The 18,819-nt window shown below is 39.6% G+C and overlaps 1 protein-coding gene across 1 annotated transcript in view; it reads left to right on the top strand.

The window, feature by feature from the left end:
* ATP6V1G3 (ATPase H+ transporting V1 subunit G3) overlaps positions 1-16,443 on the top strand; it is a 19,069-nt gene extending 2,626 nt beyond the window's left edge. The window contains exons 2-3 of the mRNA XM_019502050.1: positions 10,302-10,402; positions 15,491-16,443. Coding sequence (XP_019357595.1) covers positions 10,302-10,402; positions 15,491-15,679 — 290 coding nt within the window. The 3' untranslated portion in view covers positions 15,680-16,443. The remainder of the gene's footprint in view (positions 1-10,301; positions 10,403-15,490) is intronic.
* The last annotated feature ends 2,376 nt before the right edge of the window (positions 16,444-18,819 follow it).

Here is an 18,819-nt window from a genome sequence, read left to right as displayed (position 1 = left end):
GTAAAAGCAAAATATATGCCCTCTCTCAAAATTGGATGAAGTACCAGATTGCCCACAACCTACAGTTTGATAGATATTTGCCTTTTTGCTAAATAATGTAAGCTTCTCCCACAGCATGGACCATAGCCAGTATGTGGGATGCTAGCTAATGCTGAGAGGTGTCTGTGTAAGGCAGACAGTGTTGTCCTGTGGGGCCAGGCCAACTCTCAGTGTCTCAATATCGCACTGTTAGATGGGACAGTGCGACACAATGGCACATATACAAACACACAAATCAATTAGGTGCATACACACACTACTACCAACTCAGCCACATACACATCCAAACCAGCCAAGGTACATGCATACTTAACACCGAGTCAAACACATACACACTACACACACCAAAAATTAGACAACAATCAGTTGTCAATACCCACACACCCAGTACACTTACATGGATCACTAATTCAGATATCACGCACACAATGACATATATATGCATATTCATCAGTTCACACACAAACCACCCACCTACACATATACACAGGTGAGTTCCTAACTTGCATGGTACAGTATGTATGTGTGTGTTTGGGGTACTTGCAATACCTGGGGGAAGGTTAAGGTTAAGGTGAGAGAGAAAGTGTAAGGAGTAAAAGTTGCTGGAACCAGGATTACAACTGGTAGACTAGAGAGAAGCTGGTTGAGGAACTGAGGCTTGGGGCTGCTTAAGGTCAAATGGCCCCAGGGTTACTGAAGGTCACTGGTGCAAGGGGAAAAAGCCCAGTGGCAAGGAGGAGATGACCAGGAAAGAGAGAGAGGCAGAAACCTGGGAGCTTGGGGCTGGAAACTGAGGCTCAAAGCTGGGTGCTTGAGGCAGGTGAGTGGTGGCAAGGAGGAAACAGTTAGGAAACAGACAAAAACCCAACTTGCAGTTTCAAAATAACAGGTTTATTAAGCAGACAACACACTACACAGCCCCATGCCTACACACACACACACACACACACACACAGAGGCACTCACAATGGTAGCAGGAGAAAGACTCAGTGGAAGGGTTGGAGTCCAGATAGAGAAGAGAAACAGTGTCCAAGTCCTTTGCTTGGGGAAGGAAGGTGGGTGATAGCTACCTATCCTGGGATACGAGTTGATCCTCGGTGGCCAGTCAGGGTCTTCCCCAGAAAGGTGTTGTCCAGAGGGTGGTTGCCAGCAGGGCCTTTGGGTGGATAGGTGGTGTGGCATGGTGCTGGTCCAGATGGAGAGGGTGTCCCAAGGAGTCATTCTTCACTACCACTTTTTATGGGGCAGACTACCTATGATCTCCTATGGGGAGGGCATGTCCAGGCAAGGTCAGTCCTGTTCCGGAGGGCTCCAGGTGTTGTTACTAAGCATGTGCAGCCTTGGCACAATGGTGGGTTGCCTCATCTTTTGTTTCTTGAATGCTGAGGGTAGTTCCAAGAGCTGGGTCGTTGGTTCAGGTATCAGTTTTGATGGTTCGGTCATTCAGAGGGAGCTATTTTTAGACATACTACCGCTGTCTCTCAAACACCCTCATTCATCCCCATTCATTCAGGAACCAAGTTACATAGGAGGGGTAGGTATGAGTCATAGATTACAACATACTTACACAACAGGGCATGGGGACAAGATGGGAACAAGATGGGGACCTGACACGCAAAATGGATACTTGACATCACTCATGCCAACACACATTGCAGGCCTAAATCATACAATGTCGATATGAAACAATAAAAATCAATGCACAAATTATAGGAATACAATATAATACAATATAAAACAGTAAAAATCAATACAACATAACAGAATGCTATTTACAATATATCAAAAGTGTCCTATTACAATAATAGTATACAAGAACTTGTCTTAGCTTACCTAGTACCTGTAATCACTTATAAGGCATAGAGAGGGCAGAGAGAAAGTCAGAAATGGTTGGGGAAGGGGAGGAAATGCATTTTTAAATTAAAAGAAAAAAGAAAAACTGGGGGGTTTGCTACAACAGGACAAAAGCAGACAGGACAGTGTCTGATTAGGGCTTCTTGGAGATAATCAACAGGTATCTGGTAATGTCCTTCCATTCCTTCCTTGGAAAAAGCTGTTTAAGAAGAGCTTGAACTAATGAGCGAGGCTTTGTTTTCTGATGAGGTGCTAAAAGCTGATAACAGCTGATAAATGCTCTGTTATCAACAGCTGGGGGGAGAGGGGGGAAGAAGAACCCCTCCCTAATTAGAGCATCCTGCTGGGCCTGGCCACACCCACCTCAGCACGGTGGAAGGGAAGGAAGGGCTGCTTTAGCGCACCTGGCGTCTAGCCTAAGCCACTGCAGGCATGTGCCTGCATTTCTTCAGTCCAGAGGGAATGTCTTTATAGTTACAAACTGGTTCAGCCTAGCCAGGGTAGACTAACCTGCAAAGATTGAATCAATTCAGGCTCAACCTTTCCGAATGTCTGTCCCTAACCTAGAAATTCAGTGTACATAAACCACTTTCAAAATGGTCAAAACCGGTTTAAGATAAACCCGGATGGATGCAATATCAGACAACTGATTTAGGTTAAATCGGTACTGATCTTCTGTCCCAGATCTCCTCCAGATTCTAGTTAACTGTCCCTGTATGCTGTGCACCTTCCCTGCAAACCCTTCCCCTCCCCCCAAGTGAACTGACATTCACTTTTGATTCTAGAAATGCAGACATGGCTATGGTGGCCCAGGCCAGAAGTGGGGGGTGGGGAAATAAAACGTGCCCTTCCTGCTTGGCTGGAGCAAGCAGCTTGAGCCAAGGCTAGCCTGAGTACCCTCTACTTCTAGCCTGGGCCATGGTAGGCATGTGGCTGCATTTCCAGAATCAAAAGTGAATGTCTGTCCACTTGCTTATCAGTTCAATCTACATAGCTTAGACTAACCTGTGAAGACTGAATCAATTCAGCCTCCAGCTTTTTGACTGTCTGTACTTAGCCCAGGTGGGCAAAATCCAATCCATAGGCCATAGGTTGCCAAGCCGTGCTGTACTCAAAGGCACATTTTTGCTGATATAACTGCATTTACTCTAGAGTTTGTGCTGATATAATAATGTTGTAAAACAGAACCCTAAGTGACACTATTATGCAAGCAAAAATTTCTAGTGTAGACTTGAACTAAAACATTTTAATAACTAATTATGCCCATGTAAGATGAGTTGCCTCACTAAAACTAAACCCTCATTATTAAAAAGGTTCAACTTTCTAATGAAGTCATAAATGTTTCATAGTGCCAAATACTGTTGTTAACTACACACACCTAAATCCAGAATAAATTTCAGGATCTTCCCTTCCAGAGCCACTCTGAATTTAGATCAATGTATATTACTGCAGAATTTAGCAACTGGTTGGACATAACATAAAATGTACACTAGGTCTCAGCAATAATTCCAAGGTACAGTCATCTAACAATTACTAACCTATTAGGCAATAACTAGAGCAGATAGGTAACCTATGCATGTAGAAATTTGCAAAGCAAGTCAAGCCTGTTCAGTCTCATTTCAGGAAACATCAACTCTAAACCAATTTGTACCAGTTAACATCAGCAGATCCTGCTCAGGGTTTGACAATCAACAGGTCTCAGTTTCAAAGGAAAACAGTGAACTTGCCCTGCCTGTACTAGTGCAGTTCCTCCCCAGTTAAACTGTAAATATGACCTATGCTATCATTGCTAAACAGCCACTGAGATACTCATAGCAGTGAGCTTGTTCTTTACTGACTGCTCTATCTACATTGCTTACAAAAGAAAGAGGGGAAAAGGTAGTTCCTTCAAATGATGTTACCAGAATAAAGTCTTTTTAGATTAAACATGATTTTCAAGAATATCCTAGGGCAAAAAAAAAAAAGAGAGGAAAGTAGACATCCATATCACCAGACATCCACATCACCAGAACAGCTTAGAGCCTGATCATACTTTATTTGCACACACTGTTCGATCTAAGGAGACAATAGACTTACATCAGTGACACTCAGTCCTCATTGACTCAGGAGCCACAGAAGCAGTCAGAGTTAACCAAGGTCAAAACAGTATATATGCCCCAAAGTGAAGTGGGACAAATACGCTATTTCAAAACAAACAAAAAAAAATGTTATTATCTTAGTAAGCATTGATTGAGATATCTGTCATTGCAGAAAATCCCTCTCTCATAAAGTTAAAAAACATTAAATCCTTGACAACATTTTCTATGAAGAGCTGCAGGGGATATGTTGACAAAACTTCCCTGGCTTCAGATCTGTGATCTGAGTGTCACTGGGCTAAGTCTTGGCTGATATAAATGCAAGTGCTAAGGATCTTGCTCAAAGTATTTTGGAATAGGCTGTCCAAGAGATGCACTGGAACTCAGAGCATCAAAATAATTGAATTCTTTATTAACAGATGCATGTTGTGCATGTTATACTTACTCGGGTGAGGAAGGATTCTTGCCTGGAACTTTTTTCTGAAAAACTACTAGACCCAGTAAAGCAGTTGGGACTATATATTATAAACAAGCTGCAAATTGAAGTAAGTCACTTAATATACTGTCTTCATACATCATGGTCGATGCACTTTAGTCCTGGCTTACAATACTCCTCTTAGCTCATTGGTAGGTTTCAGAGATTTCACCTGTGCCTAACAGGCTATGTAAGGGCTGTGTGATGGTGATAAATACATTAATATCTTCTAGGTCCTTAGAACCCAGACTCAGACATCCAAACAAAGTTTGATCCCAGATCTCTTTTTCATGCTATTTCTACTTACTTCCATTATTTAAAAATAAAATTAATCTCAGAAATAAACATGCATTGTCTGAAAGGTATGTCAGTCCCTCCAAGTTTCTGTCAAGCACAACAAGATAAAAATTTAACACTAAACACAGCTCTTGTTGTGCATGACAGAAGCTTGGGGGGACTAACATACCTGTTCAGATAATGCATGTTTTTAACACCCAAACTTCCACATTTAGCTTTTTCCTAATTAATAGATGGCATATGTTTTATGTAGCAAAAAAACTGTATATTTTGACCAGTGGTCAAAATATTAAACTTTTATGAAGTACAACATATCCTCCTCAGAAAGAATACAATAAAATCTGCATTGTAAACTGTTTAATATGCACTTAAGAACAAATCAGGTAATCCTATTTAAAACAGGGGTTGTTTGTGTTTTTGGCAAATCACTATTATTACTGGTTTATCATTCACATACAGAAACTTAGCCGACAATCCTCAATTGTTTTTTGAACATTCAAAGCATGTTTTAACAGGCCATTCTAATTTAAAATACAATATAGATATAAATTTGTAATCAGATTAAACATTTTCAGAAGTGTCTGATTTACCTTGATTTTCTATTTAATCTGACAAACCAAATTCTTTAAAAAAAATTTTTAAAAAAAATCACACCAGTGCTTTACTTATAACTAAGCTAATGCATTACCATGAATGGCAATGAGAAAACATTTTTTCCCTGACACTGAAAATACTTTCCTGCTGTTTCAATAAAATAAAAACTTATATAAGGGGATAATCAAGATGGTAACAGTGTGATCCACCTAGCATAGGAACCACACAGGGATCTAAGAAAGTATCTAGTAAAATAGCAGGTTTAGATTTAGTTTCTGTTCACCATAATCAGGTGCAGCATATGATATATCACATATGTTGGCAATCACTGATTCTGTCCACAGCACTCTTGCCCTAGCATTTATTGCATTTAATTAAATGGGAAACACTAGGCTACCAGTTTGCAAATAGCATAGTATCATGGACAAATGAAATGGCTGCCATTTTCATATCCAGTGCATGACACTCTGCAGAGTGGTTTTTACACACGTTAACTGCTACAACATGCAGCAGACCAGTAGTTTCATGGGCAACCTCTGTATGTGAGATGTGGCATACTGGGGAGGGGAGAGGTATCACAGTGGCAGATAGGGCAGGGAGCAGACAGTAAAGCATTAGATCACACAGGGAGCACAGGAAAGGAAGCAGAAAGCTAAGGAGAAAATCGGGTAAGGGAAAGGGACCAGAGTGGCATGTAGGGAGTGTGCAGGGCTAATTTGTGGCACGTGCCAAAAAAGGTTGGCCCCCACTACCATGGACAGTATTTTTTTTTGCTTCATCTGTTTTAGTTGAAGATAGATAAAACAAATCTTGCCACTTCTATCAGTCTATTTTGTGTATTTTATGACTAAGTACAAACCTGAGGCTGAATCATTTCAGTCTTCATAGATTAATCTAACTTGCATAGACTGAGTCAATAAGCAAGTGAACAGACATTCACTTTTTAATTTGGAAATGCAGCCAAACACCTGTATTGTCCCAGGCAAGAAGATGGGAAGTAGTAAAGCATGCTTCCCTGCTCACCTGGAGCAGACAGCTTAGGCCAAGACTAGCCTGCCCACCCTGCAAATGTGGGGGAGCAGCAGAGGAGGTACAAATCTAGGTTGATCTGAACCTGGTTTTACCATTTTGAAAGCAGTTTATGTACACTGAACTTCTGTTGTGTTATAGATTTGAACCAGTTTTCAATCACTTATACTAGTTTGTGTGTAATTTCTGTCCCTAGTCTATATGTTTGTATTGATTTATTTAGTGACAACATTTTTCATACATTTATTACAGATGGGCCCAGATGGAATATAAGAATGAAATCCCCTAGATTTAAGGAAGTTTACTTCATTATCCAACTGAAACCCAGATCCTCATCCAGTTTTTTGACTGGTATAATCTGGCAGAGCTCCATCTAAATCAAATGTAGCTCTCTTGATTTACATCCAATGAGAATCTGGCAGATTGATTTCATTCTTAAAGAATCTCTGCCTAAAAGGTGAACTTGAAAGTCAAAATCAACACATCCAGATTTACTGGGTTGGATCTGAAAATGCGGACACAACTCTAACTTCTGTTGCTCAGGCTGTTTTTAACTCTTTACATCAATACATCATTTTTCACTTACTGCTTCTGGAAATACGAATCAGTGACAGACCACTCACACAGCAAGGTAGAATCATAGCAAATTAGGGTTGGAAGGAACCTCAGGAGGTTGCCTAGTCCAATCCCCTGCTCAAAGCAGAACATCTCCAACTAGATCATCCCAGCCAAGTCTTTGTCTAGTCGGGTTGGAAAAACCTCCAATAATGGAGATTCCGCAACCTCTCTTGGTAACCTGTTCTGGTGTTTTACTACACTCGTAGTGAGGCAGTTTTTCCTAATATCGAACCTAAACTTCCCTTGCTGCCACTTGAGATCATTGTTCCTTGTTCTGTCATCTGCCACCACTGAGAACAGTCCAGCTTCATTCTCTTTGGTACCACCCTTCAACTACCCTCAGGTAGTAGCAGCCTTCAACTAGCCCTCAGGTAGTTGAAAGCTGCTACTAAATCTCCTCTCGGTCTTCTCTTCTCTAAACTAAATAAGCTCAGTTCCCTCAGCGTCTCTTCAGAAGACATGTCCCCCAGCCCCCTAACCATTTTGTTACCTTCCAGTGGATTCTCTCCAATTTGTCCACATCCTTTCTGCAGTGGGGGGCCCCAAACTGGACAAAGTACTCCAGATGTGGCCTCACCAGTGTTGAATAGAAGGGAATAATCACTTCCCTTGATCTGATGGCAATGCTCCTACCAATGCAGCCCAGTATGTCGTTAGCCGTCCTTGCAACAATGTCACACTGCTGGTTCATAATTCAATAAATAAAATCTAATTCAGTAAAGATAAATTTTAAGAAAGAATTTGTATTTTGGTTTAAAACAGGGAAAACGTTTTGAAATGGGCTCCCTGCAGTTCTATACACATTGCCAATGATCTTTGATGACAAGTAGACTCCAAGAGCTGTAATTAAGCATCCAAGAAAGCATTCTAGAAAATAAAAATATACAGTAAATCCACAAGGTTGCACAACAGTTCCTGCGGTAGGAAGGCTTTAATATAATCACACCTGATCGCTCCATGAATTCCACAATAAGCATACTCCACTGGGTCAAGTGACCTATAAATCAGAATGAGGCGCTAAAAGGAATTTAGTGTCTCTGTTACTAAATCTACCCCCAGAAATGAAGGTACTGACTTGGGACTGGCCTGCCCATTGAGCTGATAATTTACCACTGAATCAGTCGTTTTTGCCAAAGATTTTCTTGAATCACAGATCTAGTCAAAGCACTGTTTTTTCCAAGCTTCAGTTTCACTGTTGTGCCGTGCCCAGGGGACTTGCATTGCTATATGTCACATCTGATATGCCTTCACATGTGCAGTATAACTGAAACCACTCCAATGTAGTGCACCAAGAAAAAAAAAGAAATGAACAATTGCCTCAAGTCTGTTGTTCAAATCATGTACCAAATATGGGCCCTAAATTAGTTAGGGCCTAATTCCTTTCACTCTTCTACCAGTTTAAGTCTATTAATTTAACAGATTTACTTCTCATTTGTACAGGTATAACAGACATCAGAATCAGTGACTATGGCTCTAGCAGGCTTTTTCTGAGAAATAGTACTTGAGGCTACATTAAGACAAATTTCTGTATGCTAGACTCAAAACATAGCACATCCTTCAGCAGAAAAACAGAATAATGAAGAAGTGGAGTTCCTTGCTTGCTTGCTTTCCTCTTTATAGTACATAAAGAAAGTCTTAAGAATTTAGGATTTGGGGTGAATGGGTTGCACTTTGAGGTGGTTGGGGGCAGCTGGTTTTGAGGAATACCAAAACTGTTAACACTCAACTTTCTGATTTTGTTAGAGACCATCACTGGGGATTTTGGAAAAGGTACACTTTTCGTTCCAACACATTCATCAAAGGTGCGCATGTGCACATTTTAACAAAAATGTCTTTTTGCCAAAGTATTCATAAACAATTGAAGTCAAGTAGGTGTTAACAGAAACGAGCAAAAAAAATTTAAACAGTCACACTAATGAATCCTCTTCTCAGTTGCCAACTTCCAATATCTTAGCTCTAGTAATACTGTCATCTCATTAATTAATCAACATAATAGATTTTCCTAGGCTAATAAGATCCAATATAAAAAACAAACCCTTTGTGAGGCTCTGTGGCATTTCACCAACATCCTATAAAACAAATAGGTACATAAGCATGACAATTCAGCAATTACAAGTTCAGCACTTGTTTCACATGACAACAACAACATAAGCCCTGTGTTTCTACCTTTCTTTCCCTCTCTTCTTAAATGTATTTTTGCCAAACCTGGGAGATACTGTAGATAGTATCGACTGCTTCAAAGACTTACACATAAATAAGACTACTTGCAACTTGCATAAGTCAAAGTGAAATTCATAATATGTAAAGTTAAGCATGTGCATAAGATTTTTCAGTATGAGGGCTTTTCTTTTTGTTACAGCTTAAAGGTCACTTAACAGAATAATTTTCATATTAAATACATAAATCCTGGTCTTACAATTTTTTTTCATGCTTACCACACATTAGTGCAGAATACCTGCTTTGATATTCTTTCATTCTTAATCACCCACCTCTGCATTTGACCAAAAAAAAAGGAATGGAGACAATAAAATATAGATGTTGCAATTCAGTTCGCTAATGGTTAGGCGTATCTTTGTGTAGTACCCTGGACATCTGCCAGAGTTAAATAAAATCCAGTTGGTGTGGGCTGAAGTGTCCCTGGCAGCAAATCAATATAGCAAATCTTACAGAATAATATCTTTTCCGATCAGTGACAACTAAAATCTGTTATCTGGTGGCTACTACTACCAATCAAAAAAATACTTCATTTAAACAAGGAAGTGAGATAGAAAATTGTCATACATGTCGTGATAAAGAACTGGTTTGCTGTTCCTTCCAGTCCGTTAGCAAACCTGTAAACTTTTTTGTTATTGATGTGTGCTTCTACTTAAAGCACTAAAGACAGAGCACTTTAGTGACTTAGAAACCTAATTCTCCTTGGCTCTCATTGATCCCAAGTTACTTAGGTATTGCTAAAGAACCTTTCCTAATAAAAACTTCCATTGACTTCACTGGGAATCCTGCACATTGTACTCATTCTCCATCGTGTAGTTATTCAGTAAAGACACAACTATCTCTACTAAAAAAAAAACCCTGCTCTTATGATTACTTTCATGTTTACCACACGTTAGTACAAAATACCTGCTTTGATATTCTTTCTTATTGAATCACCCACCTCTGTATCCATTATCTGCTGGCTACTACGACCAATGAAAAAAGATTTTATTTAAACAATTTTATTTAAAAGATTTTATTTAAACATGAAGCTGTGATAGAAGATTGTCATGTGTGTTGTCACAAAGAATTTCAACCTGAATTTAATATGCCTATTTTCTGTTCAGGAAAGGGAAAGAGATTGAGGCAAGCCAAAGAAGAAGCTACAGCAGAGATAGACCACTACCGGTTACACCGAGAAAAGGAATTCAGGCACAAACAATCTAATGTAAGTAAGGCGCTTATATCTACAATTAAATTAGTGGCCTGATTCAATGTCCATGAAACTCAACAACATACTGAATTTTATGAACTGGGATATCTCCTGCAAATCAAGGGAAGTGATTCTTCCACTACGTTCATCACCGATGAGGCCTCACCTAAAGTACTGTGTCCAGTTTGGGGCCTCACACTTCTAGAAGGATGTGGATAGGTTAGAAAGCATCCAGCACTGTTGCTACCAAACAGATCTTCTATTCCTAGATTCAAATTAGAAGCTGAAATAAATCAAATGTTGCTTTCTGTCTAATATTCAAAGTGTTGGAGTCTTTTCATAACCGTCATTAGGCTTATGATCAGGCCGTCACAGAGACATTTTTATAAACTTATTTTCCAACTCCACACACAGAAATATCTTCTGATAGGTGCAAGTGTTCAAAACTCTGACTTTTTTAAAATTACATTCTTATGGTAAAAATGAATTATTGGACTGAGGTTTTATTCTCCTGAATTTCAGTTACTTTTTTTTTTTAACATTTTACTATCCTTTGGCAATTCTCCCTACTGTTTTCATGAAGGATTGTCACAAACTGCTTGTTTTCCTTCGTGACTTTCCTTTTTGTTTTTTTGCCTGTTTTGTACAAAATTACACCAGTCAAAAAAAGGGAAATAAAATGGTAGAAGTCATAAAGAAAGAAAAAAGTTACCAGCTTGTCATTTCAGCCACAAACCATATACAACATGATTTTTAAACAGATATCATAACCTCTAGGTACAGATATAAATACAAAGTCACTAATCTACACTGTCAGCTCCAAGAGATGGTGTCACACTAAGGCCAGGCAAAATTGCACATACCATTTCAGATTTTTACTGACAAAATAAAATCAAATACCTTTAAAATGTGTTTACCTTTTCAATCAAGCAGAAAGGGGGAGCCCTTGATTTAAATCTGAACTGCCAAAAGAGAAAAAAAAAATACCCTGTACATGAGTCTGAACACAATCTTCTCACCATACCCACAATTAGCACCTTGAGCTAGTTTGTTGATGAACACTTTACACAAAGGGCCAAACTGCAAACTGGTTCTTCAATGACAACATATTGTAAACAGCCAGTACAGTTCTCCTTCACTTTCCCTGACCCCATTATGTTGGACATTTATCTATCCCAGACAAATGTCATCATTATTACCCTAAGCCTGGAGTGAAATTGAGGGGCTGGGCCAGGTCAGGGCCAGAACACTGATAACTAATTCCACGTGCTAGGTCAATATTCATATGAAAACATTCATAATTCCACGTTTTTTACCGAGTCATACATAATGTTACCTTTGCACATCTTTTAACATCTTGAACGTATTTTGTTATACTGAGATTGGGCTTCTATTCCATGCCGACACCGCCCCCCCCCCCAAACCACACTAATAGGTCCATAATGAATGGCAGCAGCAGGAAGGGCAAAGAGTACTGAAAAGAGCTATTAGAGTTAGTGAAATCCATTCTGACAATATTCAAAGTTTAAACCCAGATCAGGATCCAAAGTTTGCAGATTCAAAGTTTCCTGTCTTTATAATGGACTTAAGCCAAATCACCAAGTTCTAAAATACCTGAACTCCAGGAGCATGTGAAATCCAGTCCTGAATATTTTAGCTTAGGACTTTCTGCCTTTCCTTTGGATTAACCAGCAAGGCTGACAGGGGCACATTGGTGTGTGGGCATCTCAGTGTCTCTATATACACTGCCCAGGCTTTTGCATCCTGGAGAGGTTATTGCAGCTTCACCATACCTTTTGAGCAAGGATTATGTTCAGCGAACCTAATTCTATCATGTCACGCGACAGACATATGCCTACTACTACTACTACTGTTAAATAATGGAAACAGTGCTTTGAACAACTATATTAGGATCTCTAAGAAATTTATTAAATGTCATTTAGGCATAAAAGATGGGATGTATAACAGTATTTAGCCTGTTAATGCTGACTAGAATGAATGTAGTACATTATGGCATTAATGTATAGCACCCATCGGTGGAGAGAGAAGGCTTGACTGGGATCCCACTTACACAAGATGTAAAATTAGGAAAAAGGGAAAATAGAACATAGACCAAGTACAGTATTGTGATGTTCTGCAGATGAAGATTTTTAAACTCAGTAGTAAAAAAAAGAACATGAAGAAATTCAATTAAAATGTAATCATCCATTCTCCCTTTCCTTTTTTGTGTCCTTGTGATAGTTATGTAGTAGGGCTGTGAGAAGCTTCGGGTGGTGATTCAATTTGGAGAAGATGCAGCCCAATTTGGTGGCCGAGTCTCCAAATATGAATCGAATCAGGACCAATAAAAAGGTCCGAATCAATTTGAAGCTCTCAAAATCTTTGGAAAAGGTTCGGAGAGCTTCAGTGATTTGTACACTCCCCGTTGGCTGCAGCATGGAGCTGGAGTTGGACTCAGAGCTGGTAAGCAGGGGATAGAGGAAGGGGGAGGGGACCATGGGGGGACCCCTGCCAGCCCCCGCCCGCTCCCCCCAGCCCCCTCTATGACTGCCCCTGCCCAACTCCCAGTGCTTTAAGAAAAGTCCCGACTCAGTGGGTGCTGCTGGGGGGGGCATCCCTGCTGCTCCCCACTGCCCCACACTGCATATGGGACTCTGCACAAGCCCTGCAACCCCCCCTTGCTCTTCCAGCCCCTCCACAGCTGTCCCACCCAACCCAGCTCCAGAGCTTTAAGAAAAAAAAAATAGAAAAAACCCAGGACTCACCACTTCTGCAGCAGCCTTGTGGGGCTTGTGCATGCCCCCCATGCAGCACAGGGCAGTAGGGGGCAGTGGGGATTTCCCCCCACCCGGTAACACCCACTGAATTGGGGCTATTTTTTTCCAAAGTGCCGGGAGGTGGGGTGGGGTGGGCGGGGCAGCCATTGCCAGGCTGGGAGAGCGGGTGGGGAATGGGCTTGGTCTGGGTGATTTAGCGATTCAGCAGCCGAATCTCCAAATCAGATTCAGCCAAATCAATTCGGAACAGCAATTGGAATCACCAGATTGAAGCCCTGTCCCCCGAATTGGCCAAATCCAAAGCAGATACTAGTCGCTTTGCACAGACCTATTATGTAGCAGAATTTGTAGCTTTGTTGGGATCTGACAGGACCACCCTGTAAGCACTTCTGCTAAGGCCTTGAACTTGCAACCTCTGGACTGTCAGCCATATACCTTAGCACCTGCACAACCCCAATCATTCATTAACTTAAATGAGTATATTATTTTTCAGTAGTGTGAATCAAAGGGTAGAGTTCCTAGTGCAAATATGACTCTGCTTAATGAAATAATACATTTCTTGAGTGTTTTCCTTGATGTGGACTGGAGGAAGAATATATTGGCACCATAAAATTGTAGAAAATTCTCTCCATGAAGACAGTTCCCCATGTAGGTAGGGATCATACAGTGGCTAGACAATCCTCAAAATTTGGCTCAAGTTAAGATATAGATGATGCTCATTAAATGTTGGCCTAAAAATAATTAGTTGAAATAAAAATTTAGACAGTGGAAGATGTCCTTCTTACCTCCAAACTAGAACAAAAAATAAATCCATATTATGTACCAATTCCTTACTTGGTGCCAACTGCAGGTGAATATCATTTCAAATGATTTCCTTACAAAGAAAGGTCTAAATACACTTGTATTCTTTAAAGGCTAAAATTGGGGTGAAGATGCAAGAAAAAGTAATTTGTGACCTCCACCCTCCCATATACTAGTCATTTAACCACAGTTCAATTTTTTTACTTCTGCACAAGAGACTCACTCAACTAAAAAATGGGGGCTTGGCTTGTCAGAACTATGGTGCACTGAAGCACAGTTCCTACCCATATTATATATTGTATCTTCATCATATTGAGAAGGTGATAAAGATGTGGGTAGCTAACCTACGCTGATTGAAAAGTCATCCAAAATTTAATATATGGCAACCACTTGGTGCTTTCTAAGACCCAAGGGAAAATCCTCCAGTTTTCTGAGGCATCCTCAAAGATTCCATTAATTTTTTAATTAAAATAATTATCACAGAGAAGTACTCAAGGGCAGCTGGGGCAGTAGTAAGGTGAAGTCACAGCATACATCTGTTTACAACATAGCCTTGCTAAAAATGTTTAACTATTCTAGAGAGAAAGGAAGATTCAATTAAATTTTAAGTGAATGTCCTGAGAATTACTGTGCCAGAAGCTGCCTGGTATTTGGCCAGACAAGCAAATTTGACATGTACAGACATTCAAAAAGCCCAAAGCAGAATCAGTTTAAGTTCCATGGCTTTCATAAGTGGCATAGTCTGTAAGCAGCATAGCAAACAGAACATACATTCACCCTTTGGTCGGGGGCAGGGTTTGGGGTGGAGGGAAAGGAAGGCCCAAATCTTAAATCAGGTTCCACCATATTTAAACCAGTCTGTGTGCTGAACTTCTGTTTTGTTATGGATATAGACTGGTTTTGGGTGCCAAACTTCTTCTCTGTTGTGGGTATAGACCAGTTTCTAATCACTTATATTGGTAAAAGTATAATGTCTGTAGCTGGCTTAAAACACCTTATATGAGACCCACGGATGGTTATATATTTCTAACTGCTGAGGATATTGTCAGTAATTTATGAGCTCTTCATTTCTTTCTTTCTTTAGAAGTGTATATAACCCAATGACCACATTTAGATTGCCTCAGAGAAGTTAAAGCAAACTAATTAGTGATAGAACTTCTCTATACCACTTCATGAATGAATCAATATAAGGAAAATATTGAAAAAGAGAAAATCTCTTATAGTAGAATCAATTGCTATATATCGGAGTAACTTTGGAAATCGGCATTACACTGGGAGGCTCTACTATTAACAAGTGTTCAAAAGAATTCCCATTAATCCTGCTGATTATTCACATGGTTCAATCTAAGTTAAACTATTACTCTTAGAGAGCATTCTGGAAGGTTTGCATAATGTTTCTGTTGGGACACAGATACACATTCTTAGAGGTTGTGTCAGCTACAATAAACATGGCTATGATGTAAGCCTTTATTTAGCTCAGAGTTTTTCTCTTGCTTAGAAGGTCTCTCTTGTTTTGCCCTTGTAGATAATGGGCTCCCAGGGTAACCTCTCCACTAAAATAGAAGACCAAACAACAGAAAAAATCCAAGCTGTCACCAGTAACTTTCACAAAGAGATGGAAAGCATGATGAAAAAACTTTTGAACATGGTATATGACATCAAACCTGAAATCCACCTGAACTACAAATCCACTGATGTGTCCCTAGCAGTGTAAGATGCATTCCGCTTTTGATAGGTCAAGATAATTTTGGTTTTCTTGTTTTGTGTGTATGTGAGAGAAACACTAAGTCCAAAACATGTAGTCTTACACAGATTTTTAATATAATACCATTCTACAAGTTTTCACAAGCATTTGGTGGATTGAAATGGTTTCCTGTTGCTAACCATGCCCCTGTCATTTATATAGGGGCAAATTAACAACAGCAAAATAAGTGATTATTTGACACTGGCAGCTTTTTAGTGGGTGTCTTATTTCTTTTCTGATATAAAATGTTCTGTACCAGTTGGGGTGTTATAGGAAATCTGTTTATCCCGATGCTTAATGTATTAAAATTAATAGTTAAGTAATAATATTTCTGTTTGCTTGAATTTAAAGCACTTCTCTCTTGTTTTGGGAAAATGAAATGGGTTGATTCCTGTGATTTTACAAATAACTCCAAACTTTAGACCAAATACATTTGCAATGACATATTGAGAATCACAGCCTTCAGATCCAACACCTCAGATTTTCCAGATTCGTAATTTGTTCATCATTTGGTGTAGTTTAAATGCAAACATTAGTTATGGCTGATTTTACATACCTACCTACTCAAAGAATTTTCCTCCTACTGAATTATACCATGTACCCTACAGATTCTCCTTTAGCTCTGAAATGGATGCAATTAGTAATAATTATTTATAAAATAAATTTAGTTTTAGATGCATTATATCATGTCTCTCATTATTCTAATATAACAAAAGGCTTAGTCTTTCTGTGTGTTTATGTATCTGTAACGCTTTTGCCCAATTACATACGTGCCGATTGGCTGTGCGGGCCAGGGGTGGACATCAGACCTGAATCGGGGGGTGGGAGGGAAGAGTCAGATCCAAAGCGGCGGGGGGTAGAGGGTGGAGCGGAGTTAGACCTGAACCAAGGGGGATGGGTTGGACACAAAATGGGGGAGAAGGGGGGGTTCAGACCCGAAGTGGGGCGGTGGTGTTGAACCCAAAGTTGGGGGTGGGGTCTGACCAGAAGGGGGGAGGAGGAGCAGGGTTGGACCCAAACTGGTAGGGAGAGGAGGGTGGGGTATGCTTGACAGGCAATTTGCTAGTCTACTTTATACTGCACTTAAACACAGGAATTGCTAGGGCTGATACCTGCAATCCTTATGTCAAGCAGTACACAAGTAGTGCCACTGAAATCAAAACATTTAGGGCCAGATCCTGTCATCCTTATGTTAGATTAAATTCTGTTCTCCTTATTTGCCAAATAATCCTATTGATTTCCAGTAGTAAAATATTACTTAGGTTGGGCAAAGAATATCAGACATTGGCCCATTGTGATAAAAAATTCTATAGAACATGTTGGAAACTTCCCATTGACTTTACGGGATTTGGATTAGATCCTATGCCATGAACCCAAGAGCTTGTTTTCACTAGACAATTTCATCCAGTTTAAACATATACTTAAGAAATTGCAATAACTAGTAAATCAGCAGTCATTACAAATGCTTGTGTTTCATTGATATCAGCTAAACATGGACCCTTGTTCCAGTTAGGTTTACCCAGCTGACATGATGTTAAACATGACCTCTCTTTTTTTTAAACAACTGCAAAACGAGAGTAAATTTTTGTCTTAGCTTGTGCCACAGTATTATATAGTCTTCTCATAAAGGCAAGCCCTGATTATTTAATTCTTTTGTCACACTCTGGATACTGCCAACCTGAAATCAGAACTGAAGCCCACTGACGTGAATGGAAAGACTCCTATACATTTCAATGGACTTTGGATCAGGTCTCAAATGATCACTAATGAAGCACACAGACAGATTTCTCGTGAATCTTTTCCTCAGTAACCAGCAAACACTGAACTGTATTCATCATACCATACTAACAGGATATTAAGTAACAAGTGCTTGGCTCCATAGCCATGCCTATCAGGCAATATATTCTTACGTTTAAAATTTTTTAAAGGACACTGATTAACTAGTAGAATCTGAAAATGGTTTTGAACTAAAACAATTTCAAGGTCAACAGTGTAAGAGGCAGGCTCTTATAGTGGCTGCAAATTAGAAGTGTAGAATAATTGATTTCAGGAAGCTTTGTAGCTTTTAAGACAAAAATCAATACAAGACCAAAAAAAGGTTCCAGTGATTTTAGTATATAACTTTTTTCAATTTTATGTTAACTCAGGTCAGGGCTAGGCCTGCAGCATGGAGAAGAATGAACTTAAATGGTAAAACTATGTCATACAGGAAATTTTTCCTGATGTCTACCACTTGATCCAAAGCCCAGTGAGGTCAGCAGAAAAAATTCCATTCATTTCAATGGGATTTGGATTAATTTCCAGTAAGTAACTTTGAAGCATGTGGAAAGTTTGTTTGGGGTTTTTTGAGGGGGGAGGAAATAAGAAGGAGGGGGGAAGGAAAAGGGAGGCGGATTTTTATTTTTTTAAGTTTCAGTGATGCTCTGAAAAGTGAACTTTCTGTTAAAGAAACAAGTACTGAAGCTAGATGTCTGCTACACTACAACCAAGTTCATTGCTAGCAAAGTATGAGTGTATGTCACAAAACTAAATTAAAAAAAAGTTGTGTGGGATGTGACAACAGTTCAGATTGCATCATACATTTCCCCATGGGAGACCCGTGCACCTGTTTAGCACTATCTTAAACAAATCTACTGAAGCATACTCTGAATGTCTATCTGTAAAAGATCACAAAAGCAATAAATGTCAAGTGCAAGGTGCTAAAATAAGAGAGGAGAGTGTATGTACACGATATGGATCAAAACATCGTATAAACTGCTTATCATGCACAGTAAGAACAAGAGAAATGGTGAAATAGCCCAAGAAGCAAGAACACGAGTCCAGCAGCCATTCTGAGGAAAACATCAATAGTATAGCAAAAAAACACATTCACTTCATGCTTCTTCTGCCTCTGCTGTGACAAAATTTTGGGAGATAGGAGGAGCATGCATCTAAGCTGATAATCTTTAAGCTATTATTTGTTTCACTTAATGGATGTATGACTTAGGCACTAGTTCCACATTCAGCTCAGATTTCAAATATAGAGCTTCTGCCAGTGGTCCCCTAGGCAGCTCCTCTATTCCCACTTGCACATCCTATTGCATCCATAGCCATTCAAGTTTCTCATCTGC

Source organism: Gavialis gangeticus, unplaced genomic scaffold (genome assembly GCF_001723915.1).
Source record: "Gavialis gangeticus isolate Ggan-Ray unplaced genomic scaffold, GavGan_comp1, whole genome shotgun sequence".
Taxonomy (NCBI): domain Eukaryota; kingdom Metazoa; phylum Chordata; order Crocodylia; family Gavialidae; genus Gavialis; species Gavialis gangeticus.
Note: the sequence above shows the minus strand (reverse complement) of the source record. Positions and strands in the feature narration are given on the sequence as shown.